The following is an 18,502-nucleotide window of genomic DNA, read 5'->3' as shown; positions in this document are numbered from 1 at the left end:
ACTGTTTGTTAAAGTGACCAAAACGATTTAATGCCTTCACTTTGCATTAACATTTTTGCTTGTTTGTAGTAAAAATTTGTTCAAGTTAGTCATTATAATATAAATGATTAGGCATACTTTAGATACTCTAATTAATATTAATCAGTATATTAGTGCAAGGTAACAAAACAGCTTCCTATAACTCTTCATGTACATAATCTCTGTGAGGCCATTCTCCCAACTGCCAACATAATTGAGTGCAAAGTAGTGCTTGCTATCTAATCTTCAGAAAGCATTACATATGTTTTATTAAATTTAATGCCTGGAACAGAATTTTCATTAAAACTTCAGCAAGTGGGAGTGCAACAATTGCCCTTTATTTTCTCTCATTCTTTTTCTGAATTTTTTTTACATGGCATATTCAGAATGTGCCGGCTGATTTCGGTGCCAATTCTCCCTGGACAATGGTTACTGTCTAAATATGTAGTTAAGGAGAAAATGTGAGGGAGGTGTTGGACAATTTTCACAGGGTAAATTTTCTAAGTATTTATTTCCTGAAACAATGGTCAAATTTAACAGTAGATATCTTTTAAACTTTTCAACAGACTTCCCTCTGGATAGCCAGCCAATCTGTTTTCCTTAAAATGGCTCCAACTAAGGTATTAAGTGACTTAAGATGCAAGGTTAGAATGGATGTGTGGGTGTTTGGGAGGGGTGGGGGAGGGAATGGGGGAGTGGAGAGTAGGAAGGATGCTAAATCGAGCAAGAATATACATTAGGCATGATCCTTGTGAAAACCAAAATGCGGTCAAATGGCTGAATGACCAACCTTAATACCTGTTTTAAGATCAGATAATTCTAGACAAAGAAATAGCAGCTGGAAATAGTCTTCTTTACATTCTAAAATACTGAATTCATCATTTGGATCAGGCATTCTGCTTCAATCAGATGTGCATCAATTAATATTTCATGTTTGACGTTGTTAGCACTTAAGACTAAGAAATATAAATGCTAAATAAATTTTCAGTGCACGCATGTAAAATGTGTTACAAGTTGCTCAGACATGCAGTTTAGTAGTTTACAAAGATTTGACATCAGATGTGGAATTCCCTTTTGGCACCATATGGTTAAAAATCTGAGCTTGTTTTTTCTTAAGTTGCTTCTTTTAAATCCACAGTACCTACAGTGTGGGGAAAAATACAAAAACACATCCACTAATACAGTCAGCTTTTACTGCGAGGTTACTTGATATGGTTTACAGTGTCTACACTTCAGAATACAAAAAACGTATCACATATTGTGGCATGATGAACCGTGTACAATACAGATATTCATTAAATAATCATGGAATTTCTTGTGGTGTTGTTAATTACTTACAGGAAGTTGACTTGGGAGCAGATGGAACCAAAGCATTTGAGAGCCAGATAACTCAGGGCTAAGTTAATTCAACAGCCCTTAACTGTAAGCACTTAATAATTATTCTGGAGTAATTAATTTCTTGCACAATATGAGTCTCATTCAAAATTTTGGCTCACTGTTTGCAATAGCTTACGAAATAGTATCTTCTTTCAAAGTTCACTTTTGTCCTGGGAAAAGGCCTGCACATAGGGTGAAAGTAACTTAAATTTCTTTTGGTATGGTTGCAGATTTTGCTAACGTTGCAGATTTAACCTATTTAGGCCATTAAGACATATACAAAGGAGCATAATTAGCCCATTTGGCCCATCAAGTCTGCTCCATCATTCCATCACGCCTGATCTATTATTCCTCTCAACTCTATCCTCATGCCCTCTCCCCGTAACCTTTGGTGCTCTGATTAATCAAGAACCTATCAACCTGTACCTCCAATATACCCAATGCCTAGGTCTGCACAGCTGTCTGTGACAATGAATTCCAAGATTCACTACCATATGGCTAAAGAAATTTTTCCTCATCCCTGCTCTAAATGGACGTCCCTCAATTCTAAGGCTGTGCCCTATGGTCCTAGACTTCCTCACTATAGGAAACAATATCTCCATTTTCACTCTATCTAGGCCTTTCAATATTCAACAGATCTCCTCTTCTCATTCCTCTAAACTCTAGTGAGCCATCAAACACTCCTTATACATTAACTCTTTCACCCTTAAAATCATTCTTCTGAACTTCCTCTGAACTCTCTCCAATGCCAGCACATCTTTTCTTAGATAAGGAACCCAAAATTGCTCTCAATACTTTAAGTTCAGTCTGACCAATGCCTTATAAAGCCTTAGCATTACATCCTTGTTTTTGTATTCTAGTCCTCTCAAAATGAATGCTAACATGCATTTGCCTTGCTTATCACTGACTCAACCTGCAAGTTAACCTTTAGGGAATCATGCATGAGAATTCCCACATCCCTTTACACCACTGATTTGTGAATTTTCTGCCTATTTAGAAAATAGTTCATACCGTTATTTCTTCCGCCAAAGTGAATGACCATGCACTTCCCTACGCTGTATTCCATCTGCCACTGCTTTGCCCATTCCTCCAATTTGTCAAGGTCCTTCTGCAGACACCCTGTTTCCCCAACACTACCTGCCCCTCCACCTACCATTATATCGTCTGCAAACTTGGCCACAAACCCATCAATTCCTTTATCTAAACCATTAATGTACAACATTAAAGGAAGTGTTCCCGAATCCGAACTCTGCAGATCACTACCGCGTGCAGCCAACCATAAAAGGCCACTCCTTTATTCCCACTCTTCGCCTCTGGCCAGTCAGCCAATCTACTATCCATGCTAGTATCTTTCCTGTAATACCATGGGCTCTTACCTTGTTAAGCAGCCTCACGTGCAGCAGCTTGTCAAAGGTCTTCTGTAACACCAAATAAACAACATCCACTGAATCTCCATTCTCTTTGCTGCCTGTTAGCTTCTTGATGAATTCCAACAGATTTGTCAGGCAAAATTTCCCCATTAGAAGACCATGTGAACCTTGGTCTATTTTATCTGTGCCTCTAAATATCCTGAAACCATATCCTTATTAATAGACTGCATCATCTTTCCCAAACCAACTGGCCTATAATTTCCTTTTTTCTGCCTCCCTTCCTTCTTAAAGAGCAGGAACCACTCCAGAATCCAGTGATTCTTGAAAGAGCGTTACTAATGCCTCTATAGTCCATCTGGTTCAGATAACTTATCTACCTTCAACTTTCCAGCTTTCCATGCAGCTTCTCCTTACTAACAGCAATGACACTCACTTCTGCGTCCTGATACTCTCCCATATCAGGCATTCTGCTGGTGTCTTTCCACCGTAAAAACCGATGCAAAGTACTTATTAAATTTGTCTGCCATTTGTTTGCCCCCCATTACTACCTCTCCAGCATCATTTCTCAGTGGTCTGATATCCACTCTCTTCCTTCTTTTACTCTTTACATATCTGAAACAACTTTTGGTATCCTCTGATACTTTGGCTAGCTTACCTTCATATTTCATTTTTTCTTTCTTCAATGTTTTTTGATGGCTTTTAAAAACTTCCCAATCCTCTACTTTCCCACTAATTTTTGCAGTATTATATATCCTCTCTTTTGCTTTTCTGCTGTTTCTGTCTTCCCTTGTCAGCTACGGTTGCCTCATCCTCTGTTTAGAATACTTCATCTTCCAAATACTACGCCTTCCAAATTTCCCCCAGAAATACCAGCCATTGCTCTTCTGCTGTCATCCTGCTAGTTTCTCTCCTCTTCCAATCAATTTTGGCCAGCTACTCTCTCATGCCTCTGTATGTCCTTTGTTTCCACTGTAATACATACAATCTTTCTAATTATACCCCCTTTGAATTACTCTCATTGCAAACTGCAGCATATAATTTCCCTTCAAGCAACGCACTTTTAAATCGACTTAATGAAGAACAGATTTCATTATCTTCTCAAGGACTCAGTGGACTTTACCATCAAGCAAGCAGGTGCGGCACCACCAAGTGGATGAAGGTTCATCAACGCAGCTGGAAGCAAGGCAGGAGTGGGACTCCAAGCCAAGCTGAAATACAGAGGAACCCCGCAACTCAGCATCTTGTTAGAAAGTGTGCAGCTGCTGGAGAACAAAACTGAGGACCTGAAGGCAAGATTACTGTATCAGAGGGAAATGAGAGATTGTTGTGTCTTATGCTTAAATGAGACACGGCTTACTCCCAGCACGGCAGATATGGTGATGAGACCCGAAGGCTTGTTGATTCTCAGGATGGACCACATTGCTGATTCAGAAAAGGTAAAAGGTAACCAGGCTTGATTTAAGAAATACCTACCCAGTTACCATCAGCAAATAACCTGTAGCACCAACACACTAGACCACTGTAACACTAAGATAAGGAATGCCTACAGTTCCATGTCCAGACAGCACTTCAGTAAATCAGATCACTTGGCTGTTCTTCTTCTACCTGCATACAGGCAGAGGCTAAAGAGGAAATCTCCAGAGATTAAGACAACAAAGAGGTTGTCAGAGGAATTAGAAGAGTGGCTAGAGGATTGCTTAGAGTCAATTGCTTGGACCCTGCCTGTTCAAGGACTCATCTGTGGATCTGAATGACTACAACATGATTGTCACAGACTTCATAAAAACAGTTGTAGATAAGTGTGTCCCCACGAGATCATTCAGAGCCTTCCCCAACCGGAAGCCCTGCAAGGAGGATCAGATCTGGAACCTGCTGAGGGCCAGGTCAAAGGCATTCAACTCTGATGACCAAGAAAGTTACAAGACATCCAAGTACAATCTCAGGAAAGCCATCTCATGGGCGGGGTGGCAACTTTGGACTAAACTTGAATCAAGGAAGAATGCTCGACAGTCGCAGCAAGGCTTGAATGCTATCACTTCTTCTTAAGTAAAATCAGACGACCCCGGCAACAATAGGGCTTTGCTTCCTGATGAGCCAAATGCCGTCTATGCTCACACTGACTGTCAAAACATGGAGGAACCATGACACGCTACCACAGCTCCCACAGATCCTGTAATTTCAGTCTCTGAGACTGACGTGTGCGCAGCCTTTAGGAGGGTGAACCAATGAAAAGCATCCGGCCCAGATGGAGTACCTGGCCAAGTATTAAAGACCCATCACAAACAGGAGAAGGGTCCTGTCGAAGGGTTTCGGCCTGAAACATCGATTATACTTTTTCCCATAGATGCTGCAAGGCCTGCTGAGTTCCTCCAGCATTTTGCGTATGTTATTAAAGACCTGTGCTGATCAACTGGCTGGAGTGTTCATTGAAATCTGGAACCTCTCACTTTGCTGTCTGATGTACCCACCTGCTTCAAGACGATTGCCTAAGAAGAAGGTGGTGACCTGCCTCAATGACTATCGTCCAGTAGCACTTACATCCACTGTGATGAAGTGTTTTGAGAGGTTGGTGATGAAACATATCCGCACATCATCAGGATGCTCTTTATTGACTACAGTCAAAACCCTCAAAACTAATCAATAAGCTTCAAAATCTTGGTCTCAATACCTCTTTGCATAATTGCGTCCTTGATTTCCACACCTGTCAACCCCAGTAGGTCTGGATAGCGACAACATCTCCTCCACAATCACCATCAGCACAGGTGCACTACAAGGCTTTGCTTGCTTTACACTTATGATTGTGTGCCTAAGCAAAGCTCCAATGCCATAGTTAAGTTTGGCGACAACATCACTGTCCTTGGACAAATCAACAGAGATGAATCAGCATATAGGAGGGAGATAGAAAATCTGACAGAGGTGCCACAACGAGAACCTGTTACTCAATGTCAGCAAGACTAAGGAGCTGATTTTCAACTTCAGCAGGAGGAAACCAGAGGTCCATGAGTTAATCCTCATCAGAGGATCAGAGGTGGAGAGGGTCAGCAACTTTAAATTCATTGGTGTTATCACTTCAGAGGATCTGTCCTGGGCCCAGGACACCAGTGCAATTACCAGGAAAGCACAGCAGCGCCTCTACTTCCTTAAGGGTTTGTAAAAATTCAGCATGGAATCTAAAACTTTGACAAGCTTCTACAGATGTGTGGTTAAGAGTATATTGACTGGCTGCATCACAGCCTGGTATAGAAGCATCAATGAATGCCCTTGAATGGAAAATCCCACAAAAAATGGTGATTACAGCCCAGTCGATCACAGGTAAATCCCTCTCTGCTATTGAGCATATCTATACAGAGTGATGTTGCAGGACAGCAGCATCCATCATCAGGGACCCCCACCACTCAGATCACGCTTTTTTTCTCAATGCTGCCATCAGGAAGGTACTCACAGGAACAGTTATTAACCCTCAACCAGCAAGCTCTTGAACCAAAGGGGATAACTACACTCAACTTCATTGATCCCATCATTGAAATGTTCCCACAACCTATGGACTCAGTTTCAAGGACTCTTCATCTCATGTTCTCGATATTTATTGCTTATTTATTTATTATTATTATTCCTTCTTTTTGTAGTTGCGTCATCCATTGTCTTTTGCTCACCGGCTGTCCGCCCAAGTTGGTACGATCTTTCATTGATTCTATTATGGTAAGTACTCTATTATGGATTTACTGAGTTTGTCAGCAAGACAATGAACCTCAGGGTTATATATAGTGATATATATGTACTTTGATAATAAATTTACTTTGAACTTTGAAACATCTTCTCAAACTGCAGGGTAAATTCTATCATAGTATGATCCATGATGGCCTATAAAACAGCTTCTTTCATTTCTATTATATCTTCTTTTTCTTTCAAATGTGGTTCTGGTACAGTTGGAGCCTGTGATCTACAGGTTGATGGTGTGTTTTTGGGCCGATTGACTGATCAGGCGTCTTGCTGTTTACGAGAGTTCCAGGAGGCGAGGGGCCTCTTCGAGTCCAAGAAGCTTAGAGCCCATGATCGACTCCAGTTCTTGCCAATCTCAACAACTAAAGCCTCAAGGAAGACTGAAAACATTGAGGTGGTTGCGGAGAGCAAGTGCTTAGTGCCATCTACCAGCCTCCCACTCGCTGCTGCTGGAGAAGTTGTCTGCATGTGATTGTTTCTCTCTCCCCCCACCCCAATTGCCTCACTGCTCCTGAAGGAAGGTTTAGTTGCACTGTAGTCCACATTATGATGTGTTTTCTGGCTTCTGTTTGCTCCTTTTTCTGTTACTATATTTTGGGCGACTTTGAATCGGGGCAGTCTGCAGATAACAAACACTGAGCTGAACTAAATGTGGATTAATTTTTGTGTTTTTATGTGATTTGACTTTTTGTGCGTGGGGGGGGTGTTGATGTTTTCTTTGAATGGGTTCCATGGCTTTCGTTATTTTGTTGCTGTCGTGGGGAAGATGAATTTCGGGGTTGTATACTGCATACATATTTTGATAACAAATGTACTTTGAATCCTTTGAATCACTGCCTCCTAAGGCTCCCTTTACCTTAATCTCCCCAAATCAAATATGCGTCGTTATATAACACCCAATCCAGAATTGCTGTTCCCCTTGTAGGCTCAACTACAAGCTGCTTTAAAAAGCCATCTCGTAGGCATTCTACAAGGTTCCTCTCTTGGGATCCAGGGCCAATCTATATGCATAGTGAAATCCCCCATGATTATTGTCATATTGCCATTTTGACATGCCTTTTCTATCTCCCATTGTAATTTGTATCTTGGTTACTGTGTAGAGACCTGAATATAACTCCCATCAGGGTCTTTTTACCCTCTACCCACAAGGATTCTACATCTTCTGATCCAATGCCACCCCACCCTCTCTGCCTACCTGTCCTTTCGCTACAAGGTGTATCCTTGGATGTTAAGCTCCCAACTATAATCTTCTTTCAGCCACAACTCAGAGATGCCTAGAATATCATACCTACCAATCTCTAACTGTGCTACCTTATTCAATACACTGCATGCGTTCTAAAATAACACCTTCAGTCCTGTATTTGTCACTCTTTTTGATTTTGTTCTCATGTCACACTTCAACTCATCCCACTGACTGCAATTTTATCTATCATCTGCCTGTCCTTCCTCCAAGTCTCACTACACACTGCATCTACTTGTGTACCAACTGCCCCATCCTCAGCCCTTTCACAATGGTTCCCATCCCCCTGCCAATTTAGTTTAAATCCTCCCCCACAGATCTACCAAACCTGCCCACAAGGACATTGGACCCCTTGGGTTCAGGTGTAACCCGTCATTGGTCCCCGTCGGGTTCAGGTGTGTAACCCGTCATTGGTCCCCCTCAGGTTCAGGGGTAACCCATCATTGGTCCCCCTCGGGTTCAGGTGTAACCCGTCCCTTTTGCATAGGTCATACCTTTCCCAGAAGAGATCATAATGATCCAGAAATCTGAATTTCTGACCCCTACACCAGCTCCTCAGCCATGCATTCATCTGCCAAATCATCCTGTTCTTATCCTCACTGGCACACGTGGCACAGGTAGCAATCCAGATATTACTACACTGGAGGTCCTGCTTTTTAGCTTTCTGCCTCACTCCTATATTCTCTCTTCAGGATCCCCTGCCTTTTCCTACCCATGTTGTTGGTACCAAGATGAACTAATATGTATCAATATGTACCAAGATGCACCAAGATATACCAATACGTACCAAGATTTATGGCTGCTCAGCCTCCCTCTTTAGAATGCCATGGACCCAATCCAAAACAACCCTGAAGCGGGCACCTGGAAGTCAACATACCATCCAGGTGTCTCTTTCTGTTTCAGGATTTTGTTTTCTGTTCCTCTAATTATGGGGAAGCCCTGTCATTACTACACTCATCTTCTCCTGCTTTCTCTTCTGAGATACAGACCTAGAAACCCGGTTGCTGTGGCTTCCCCTTGTATGTTGTCCCCTCCCAACAGTATCCAAAGTGGTATACTTACTACTGAGGGGAACGGCCACAGGGGTACTCTGCACTGACTGCCTATTCCCTTTCCCTCTCCTGACATTCACTCAGGTACCTGCCTCCTGCAACCTAGGGGTGACTACCTCCCTGTAGCTCCTATCTATCACCTCTTCACTTTACTATACGAGCTGCCTGATGATACTGATGATGTTAATCTTTTCTTACTATTACACTGCACTGGACAGCAAAGGCCCATGTTCACATCTATTCACACTTACATAGCACTTTTGCATTTCTTTTATAACTTTCTAGAGGATCTTGCAGCTAATGAAGCCCTCCTGGAAATGCAGAACCATCTTGAACCAGTTGCCAATACTCCACAAACAATGTGTCACGGTGGTATAGCGATTAGCATAACACTACTGCAGCGCCACTGTCTGTAAGGAGATTCTACCCTCTCCCCATGACTGCATGGGTGTCCCCTGGGTGCTCCAGCTCCCCCCAGTATTCCAAAGACGTACAGGTTAGTAGATTAATTGGTCACATGGGTGCAATAGGGTGGTGTGGGCCCCTGGGCCCAGAAGGACCTGTTACCGTGCTGTATCCCTACATCAACGAAATAATAAATAACATGTTAATGGCATGACGATCTGCAAAAGGAATAAATACCAGCTGGGATAATGAGGATCCAGATCTACCCAAACATCACTGAGACAGCAAACAGGGTTTCAGGGTTTCTCACTTTTCTATCTTTCATTAAATACCGAGGGTGTTTTTTGGGCTATTTAAAGTCACGTACATTCCTTTGTACTATTAAGCATTCATCTGATTGTCATCAATATCATGTGATGCTCAAGACGAATTATTTGTTTCGGGTCCACAAACATTTACAAAAAGGAGTACAATAATATCCAATCTGACACTTCTTTAATTCTTCCTCGGGCAATGGACAAACACTTCCTACTGTAAGTTCAGCAAAATTTGCTGCTCACTGTTCTAACGAGAAGGATATTTTAATGAAGGTCCTGGACTTTACTACAAGATTTTAAAACATGCCACTTCTTCATACTCACTGGCTCAGTATTTTCTCGGAGCTACAAACGTTACAGATGCAACTTGCTCAGTAAGCATCAAAATTAAAATGGAGCTTTTGCCCCAGTTTGGATAAAGTGCGCGGAGCTGCAAGGACTTTTCTGGCTGTGTCCTTCGGCGCGATTGCGACTGTCCAGATGCAGAACTGACTTGATTGTTATGAGTCCTGGAAAGCCACCAGGTGAGCAAGATCAGAAGTACTTGCTGTTAGAAACTAGGATCTTCCATACACTCTATCTGGGCGATGAAGTGGTGACTAGAATGCTCAACCCAGATAATTTCAGCTGTTGGTCATCTTCAAGGATTACAAATACATTCAAAAGGTCCCAGGTCACTAATATCAATAAGTGACTTTGGAAAGTTGGATCTCCTGTAAAAGATATTTTGAATTTAATTTCCACCCCACCCCACCACCCCCCTTCCCCATTTCACATTGTTTTAATTTAGGAAGTCTATCCTTTTTGGAATGCAGTCAAGCTTGGAATTTGTGGGTCAATCAAATGCAAGTGTTTTAAAATGACAGAGTAAATGGTAAGGTGAACGATTTGGCACGCCATGACAATTTATATTCCCAGTCTGTGCAGTAAAATTTGCTACCAAGTATCAGGATTTTGCAAGAAAAGCCTCAGAAGCAATGAAGGTGCTCATCTTCTGATGTTGACAGCTCACTAAAACTCATCCCCAGTGACCCTAGATATCCTCATGAGGCTGAAACTCTTCTTCGTAGTGGCAATTCTGGCTTTCTGGTGAAAAATACATATTCTGTGTCTGCTGGACAGCTCAACCTGCATGAAAAGGATTTAATGGTGTCAAAAATTTCATCTCACTTATTGATTCAGAACAACAAAGTAACAAACCAGTGCACTATCTTTATTTTTTTTTTGTCATTAAAATTATGTTGGTTAGCTATGGTGCACTTTCACTTAGTGTAGTTAATTGTTAAAATATACTTAACTAGCATTGATCTACACATGCCTAGTAATTATTGTTTTTAAAAATGGCTAAATGTCAAATAGAGGGTGTATGATAATTTAGATCAATGCCTGATAACGTGTACTTACCAACTTCCAATCTGTATGCTTCTATTTCAGTTGTACCACTGATATATTCAGAAGAAACCATCTCAGGTGAGGTTTAAGCAGGCACATGGTTCTTCTTTTACATTGATTCTCCCTCTGTAGTACACTTGGCTATCTTGATTGCAATGAATATTTCTTTACAATTTTTGAAAATAGCTTTAAATTGATTCTGAGAATCCTTTCCACTTAGTAGATTGCAGTTCTGCCGATGTTGAGCAACCTTGTCTGAAGAATCAATCCTGTATTCATTGCTCCATCTGTATATCCATTCTTAGAAGTTTGGAAATGTTAGGTAGACTGCATCTTTAGCACATGGTTTGCAAGATTTGCTATCTTTTCATTTGATCGAATAGTTTTGTTGTTTTTTTAAAGCAGGAAGTGGGAACAACATATTTTAATTCAGTGTTTCAAGGAACATTTTATTCATGGAAATACTGGGATATTTTAGTGTACACATTTCCTAAGAGTTTGGTAAATACAGTTCTCCATAAGCACCATCTTGTATTTTGTTTATTTATACACGTTTCTTAATAATGCATGTTGGAGACATTAAAAATTAACTGTCCCCAAGACTCTTTAAACACAAAAGGTATGGACTGCAGACCTTGAAGGAACGAAAACATTAGATTTATATGATTGATTGTTTCATTGGAGTTTTTATTCCAGCTAGTTTTGAGGTGGTTTGGGTTGGCCACCTAGGCTGCACCCATGGAGATCTATACAGTATTGTATTAAAGTCAGAGAAGACCAAAATTAAGTGGGATAAAAATATGATATCAACTAAAAACTGCCATGGTCTCAGCAGGTTATATTAAGAATTACCCCTTGTGTTTTAGCCCCTTAAAGAAACATTTCCAACTTTATCAGGTACTTAATCATCCCTCTAGCGACTGGTTATCACCGAAGACAGAAACTTGTAACCAATTTTGATTTTCTTTCAAAACAAGGAGTCATAACCTACATTTTTAAAGATTTGAATGAATTAGGGAAACTAATTCTTGACTTCTTTCCTCCTTTACAGTCCTTAATGAATTGAGTCCACTAGGGTACTTTGTGAACTGATTCAAGCCACCTTGTGCAATTGTGCAACCTGAACCTTTGCCAACCTCTATTAGAAAGTTGGGTTAGCATGATTACCATAGCCACCAACTGTTAAAAAAAATTAGTGATCATTCAACTTAATATAGTGAATGAGATTTCTTGTTCTTTCATGCCAACTAATCTTTTACTCTGAATGAGTTTATCAGTTGGTGACACTTACCTCAAAATTTTCTTCTAATTGAGCAGTGTGATTTAATTAAAAAAAGGCCCATTTTGTAAGAAACATAAATACCACAAAGGTATATTACATATGCTTTCCTAATACTGGGATTAATGAACATTTTTGGATTTGTACAGTACATATTGACCATGATATGTCTCGAAAGCAATTCTAACCAAGAATTACTCAGTTCTGAGAAGAAATAAAGTAAAAATATCATATATGTCCAGGAAAATAAAATACACAACTACCAGAAAAGCTTGCCCAATTAAAACAACGGTTTTGAAAGCACTCTCACGCACATTGGTTTTATCATATCATAACTGAAGAATTCTCAACAAGATATTGGAATAGACCCAACATTACATTAATTCCCAGATCTTGCCTATGAAATTTGAAGTCTTCTCTTATTTCTATATGATATATGACATTACAAAGAAAATCCAAGATAACTGATTATCACAACAATACAAGGTTAGGAAGAAAAAACAATTTTGAACCTTTAAAAAAAAATCAGATCCTAGAACTGAAATAAAGAAACATGGCCCTGCAAGTACAAGTTTGCTGTTCAAAGCAATGAAACAGCTCCAATTAAAAGTGCCTTATGGAAGAGTTTAACTAAATTCTTGGGGAATTTTTGCTGGTTAGCTTATTATTGGAATAAGGATAATATTAACCACTCAAATAGGCCAGTCATTGTACAGGATAAATTCAATATATAAATATATTTATATACCTCCTTATAGTACCTTCCAGATGAAAATTTATGCCATAAAAATCAGTTTTAATACAAAAGGTAATTGGAAGTGAGTTGGAGAGATTTGCAAAATATGTTGCAAATCACTATCATTCATTATGCAGTGCTGCCCAGGGTGAACTGAAATCCTAGTAGGCTTTGAGATATCATTGCTTGTTAAGCATCATTTTAGGTAGGGGAATGCCTGGCAGCATCTACTCCATAATAGGTCCTTGTTAATATTTTGGCAACATTTCACACTATGAAAGAAAAGACTAAAAAGTGAGTGCGTACTAGCAAAACTATTGGAAACAATTTATAAAATTCAAAGCTGGCGCAGAGGTGATGCTTTATGTACAGTTTCACATCCTGGTGCAGTAGATTACCTTCAGCCAGTGGATCCAGGGTGTTGATCATTAGCTGAAAGATGCTGTTCCTCATGAGTGTGTTGTGCAGTGAAGCCGAGCTCCCACCCCGCTGCAGACGTGGCTTGGGCTGCGGAATAACAAGAGATTAATAAGCACTGCATCTATTTCGTTATTTGTTATGCTGGAAGCTAATGGTACCTGTAAAGTGATAAATATATAGAAATATAAACAGTGAGTATCCTGGTTAGCTGTCAGAGTATTTTAGAGTCATGAACTGATTAAAATGCCCAGCCACGTCCTTTGATGGGCTACTCTATAACATGAGCAGTTCATTCTCGTACAGTTTCATCTGATAAGGATTAATATCATTTAGTGTATGAACTTAGTGAAAGATTTCATTCCAAGCTGCTTCCTGGAAAATATCATCTGCAAGGAAAGTGTTAAATCTGTATTAGGGAACAATTGTTACAAATGTTTTAAAAAAGTTGTTGCATAGATTCCTTATTGGCAATATTTTCCAGATTCACTCTTCCTCCCTTGATCTTTCCAAGGAAACTAATGTTAAGGGTCTTTGGACTCAACTTACATATTAGCAAGCTTTCACAATTATTTCTCGTCTTGGGAAAAGGTATCTTTTTTAAATACGCACAAGTTTATCCTTCCAACCAATTCCTTACAAAAACAAATTATTAGAAGTCAGGGCCACTTTCCATCCTGATATATTTTAACAATTTGTACCCAGAGAGAATAACTTGTGTAAATCTTATTGTTATAAATCATTTTGATCATGTTGTACTCTATCATTTACCTGCACTGCACTTTTTAGTAGCTTTTATACCTTAATTCTTTATTGTTATGGTTTTACCTTATTGTTGCTCAATGCACTGTATAATGGTTTGATCTGTATGAACAGACATGCTTTCCTCAGTATCTCAGTACATGACAATAATGAACCAATACTGATACCTATAAATCTGCAGAGTGCAAAAGGGGCAGATGTACAGAGTGTGAAATTCAATGAATGAAGAAAGAGTAAAGGCCATGCAAAGGATGTGTGGTCTGTTATTCTATTGGTAATGTCAGAAAAATAGAGAATTATTAAGAGGTGATATGAACTCCTAAAACACCTGCATCCTCTTTATTCTGCTTTCTTCAATTACACAGGGGACATGATCACTTATCATCCACATAACACACCTTTGCATTCAGCATTTTGCTTTTCTCTTTTTGCACACATACGTACAAAAAACTGAAGTAGATGACTCAGTCCTTGGAGCTAGCTTCACTAATTAACAAGATCATGGCTGATCTGTCCTAAAATCTGCACTAAGACTTAACCCTAGTAATATTTAAAAGATGATTTACATATTGTATCTACTGTATGGAGCTACAAGTTTAACCCCTCTACATTTTTCATAACCTTTTGGTCCGCTTAAAAGGTAGTTGTGTCAATGACTTGACTTGAGGAATCAGTCACTTGTTGATTTGCTACAGTAGATTCTTCTCAATTGCCTTCTCTGTCCTTCTAAGTTTATTTCCCATTGCATCCTTGAGAACGATATATGTTTGTGTTTCTTAGCCATTTTGAATGGTAGAATTGAAAAATCAATTCTATTTTCAGTGAACACTATGCTTTCAGGTTGCCTGAATTTGCATTTGGCAACTTTTGAAAGTGCACCTACAACTGCAGGCTGCTTTGAAGTTCTGCATCTGATCATATCATCGCTTTGGGATGAATAGCCTAGTTTCAAATCTTGCTACTGCCATTGCCAGTTCTGAAACTTTTGAACTGGTATTGCCAATAATGGTAATGGTCTGAGACCAAAATTAGACATCTGTGCCATTGGAATTGATGAACTATTTATACTCCAAAGATAATTCCTAATGACTTTTTCTTAAAACCTTTGAGTATGGTTTTTCCTGTTCTTTTTTAGTGTATATGATGCTCATGCATTTGTTTTTCTTGTCCATCACATGACTGATTCCAGAACCTTCTCTGAAATTTGAAACATCACATGCCCATTTTATGATATGTGCTATGCTATGGTGACCAAGCAAGCTTTGCCTCTCAGGTTTCCTGGTCATGTAGGTTTTCTTCATTTTTGTTTCAATTCTTTTTTTAAAATCTTTCTTCATTAATTGATGCAATGGCATTGGTTGTGTTTGAAGAACTGCCTAGGAAAGGTCAAAGTTCTCAAGTTTTCTTGCCTTCCTGACACCGAACAGCAATTTTTTTTGGAAATGTTGCTTCCTCAGAACGTTTTTGCGGTTATGATAGACCACTTGAAGCTGAACACAAATTTAACTTCAGACTTCAGGTATCACGAAGGAACTTGGAGAAAATAGAAATTAAGTTTCATTTAATTTGTGTTGGGCACATGGCCAAGTGGTTAAGGCGTTTGTTTAGTTATCTCAAGGTTGCTAGTTCGAGCCTCAGCTGTGGCAGCGTGTTTGTGCCCTTGAGCAAGGCACTTAATCACACATTGCTCTAGTCTGTGGGAGCAGTGGCGCCCCAACAGACTTCCAACCTGCGCTTTGTAAAACATGAAAATGCCCGACACAGGCCAGTCATGGTCTGAGTCAACGGTCCCTCCTCTCCCTAATTGCATAACTGTATTGATGCTTTGCAACAGTTCAACAAAGCTAAAAAATGTCTTGTTGATGATTTTCATTTGTATTCACTGTTTGAGGCTTCTTGCTTAAGAGTCCAATGCAATCAGCTATCTTTAATGGATTTTAGATGCCCTGATACCGTTTTTCCATGATCACAATGTCCTGGTGAAACCTTTCACCATGCTTGTTACTGACAGCGCCAAGGTTTGCAGAAGTGAAGTCTAAATGAATCATAAGTGACATGATGCACTTCATGGTTTTGCATGTAGTTTGGTGCTCTGGAGTTGCCAAGAAAATTTTCAACAACATCCTTGAATGCCTTCTATGTGATTTTCTCCGGTACCACTGGAAGCTCTTAGAATTGCCTGTTATTGATGACCCATTTCACTTGTAGACCAAAAAAGATGCTTTCATTAATTTTGGCGTCAGTTATATCTGTCTCAAATATCGAAGCCTTTCACCTTCCTTGATCATTGCTTTCACAAATTTTTTCATAAGTCCCAGTTTTATATGAAGAGGAGGCAAAAATATCTTTGTTAGGTCTACAAGTGGCTTATATGCCACACCGTTCTGGCCTGGAACAAATTACATACAAAGTGGCCAATTACTTGCAAATTACCATAGATGTTCCAGTTGTAGCTGCTATACTGTACGTGCTTCAACAGGGCTTCCAAATTTTGGTAGTTCTCTTTCATGCATTCTGCATAGTCAACTGATATTGATGGGTGGACATTGCCGATTGGTATTGATGGGTGGATATTGCCGATTGGTGCTGAAGGGTGGACATTGCCGAATGGTATTGATGGGTGGACACTGCCGATTGGTATTGAGGATGGACGTTGCCGACTGGTATTGATGGGATGGGTAGACATTGCCGACTGGTATTGAAGGGTGGACATTGCCAATTGGTATTGATGGGTGGACATTGCTAATTGGCATTGAAGGGTGGACATTGCCAATTGGTATTGATGGGTGGACATTGCTGATTGGTATTGATGGGTGGACATTGCTGATTGGTATTGAGGGGTGGACGTTGCCAATTGGTATTGATAGGTGGACATTGCTAATTGGCATTGAAGGGTGGACATTGCCAATTGGTATTGATGGGTGGACATTGCTGATTGGTATTGAGGGGTGGACATTGCTGATTGTTATTGAGGATAGATATTGCCAATGTGTAGCAGCACAGCTTTCAGGCCTAACACTGAAGAATAAAAAAAAAGATGTCTTTGTTGTGGGTCATACTGGCAACCCAAGGCATGCCCAGGTATGGACAAGATAGAAAACTTTTCAGCTTACATTGCGGGCTACATTTTAATTGACTTATTATGAATTGAAATAACAAATGAAGGTGATACCAAAAAAAATAGCGTGTGATGGGGAAATTTCATGGTGATTTTCATGATCAGCAACCAAAATACATAGAATTCACCCAAAAGTATTCAAGAAACAAAGTCTTTGTTGTCCAGTGTAATTGCTTGCACATTTTTTTTAAACTGGTGCTATCGATATGCGTCTACTTTTAGTTCAAGATTTCTTTCTTTCTGTGTATTTTGTTCTCTTTTGGTTAACTCTTGAACATTCTAATATCTGAAGGTTTTCTTTTTCTGTAATTGTCTTACATCATCTTGATGCTGTAGGCAGTAATCCATACCTTGCAGTAGTTGCCCATGGTAACATGAACAAAAAAAATCATAGGTTTACACTATTAGGTTGCTTTGTGTAGGGTTACAGGCTTTATGTATATTTGTTGCCAAATATTACTGACTTCCTCATCCACATTCAATTGACCTTATTCACATTGCAGATCTAGTTTCATGAAAACTTTGGCTCTTGCCAACTCTGCAACTACATCCTTTGAAGCAAGTAATAGAACTGCTTGTTATCAATTGCTTGGTTCAATGTCACCTTGTAATCACCTCATGACATCTAAAGTAGTTAAAATTGTTGGACTATTTCAATTGATACTAACCGCTTTGGTTCATCTTCGCTGGAACTTGTTTCAATTTATCTAACTCCCTGCCTGGCTCTTTAATCCATGTGAGGCAGGTTAAGACTTTCAGCAACTTGGCTTTGCAATTGCCGTGAAATGAATGTAGGCAGTATAACCTGTAATACCCACATCAACATCAACGAACATTTCTGCAACGGCGATATCCAAGTGCAATTTTGAAATATCCATGCTTAATGCTTCTTTCCAAGGACAACATTGATGCTTCAACCAAGATTGCTGATTGGCTAGTGCAATCAGCCACAACTTTTGGTAGCTATTTGGCTTCATAATAATTTTGCATCTTCTAAAGTCTTCAGATTTTGAGTTTACTGTACTTTTCTTCAGTGTTATTTATATTCTTAGACATACTTGAATAATTTGCCGCCATGTCAATGGTGCACCAACTATACTTTTGTCTGGCATCACTCTGCTTTCCAATATTATCACTGGTAACATAAGTATTTTACATAAAGCTAATTTTCCATTGTTCTCGATATCTTTAATTCTATTGGGACTTTCTCTGCAGATTTTCACTGAGACCAATTATAGGAAGTGTTTTAGCTACAGATTTCCTGTTAAGGAACCTTAAATTACCTTACAATGAATTTCA

The 18,502-nt window shown here is 39.6% G+C and overlaps 1 protein-coding gene across 1 annotated transcript in view; it reads right to left on the bottom strand.

Moving 5' to 3' along the window:
- slc24a2 (solute carrier family 24 member 2) overlaps window positions 1-18,502 on the bottom strand; it is a 250,813-nt gene that overhangs the window by 59,955 nt on the left and 172,356 nt on the right. Inside the window, exon 4 of the mRNA XM_072281116.1 lies at window positions 13,305-13,413. Coding sequence (XP_072137217.1) covers window positions 13,305-13,413 — 109 coding nt within the window. The remainder of the gene's footprint in view (window positions 1-13,304; window positions 13,414-18,502) is intronic.

This window comes from Mobula birostris, chromosome 17 (genome assembly GCF_030028105.1).
Source record: "Mobula birostris isolate sMobBir1 chromosome 17, sMobBir1.hap1, whole genome shotgun sequence".
In the NCBI taxonomy this organism is placed as follows: Eukaryota; Metazoa; Chordata; class Chondrichthyes; order Myliobatiformes; family Myliobatidae; genus Mobula; species Mobula birostris.
The sequence above is the reverse complement of the archived record's forward strand: the minus strand, read 5'-3'. Positions and strand labels throughout refer to the sequence as shown.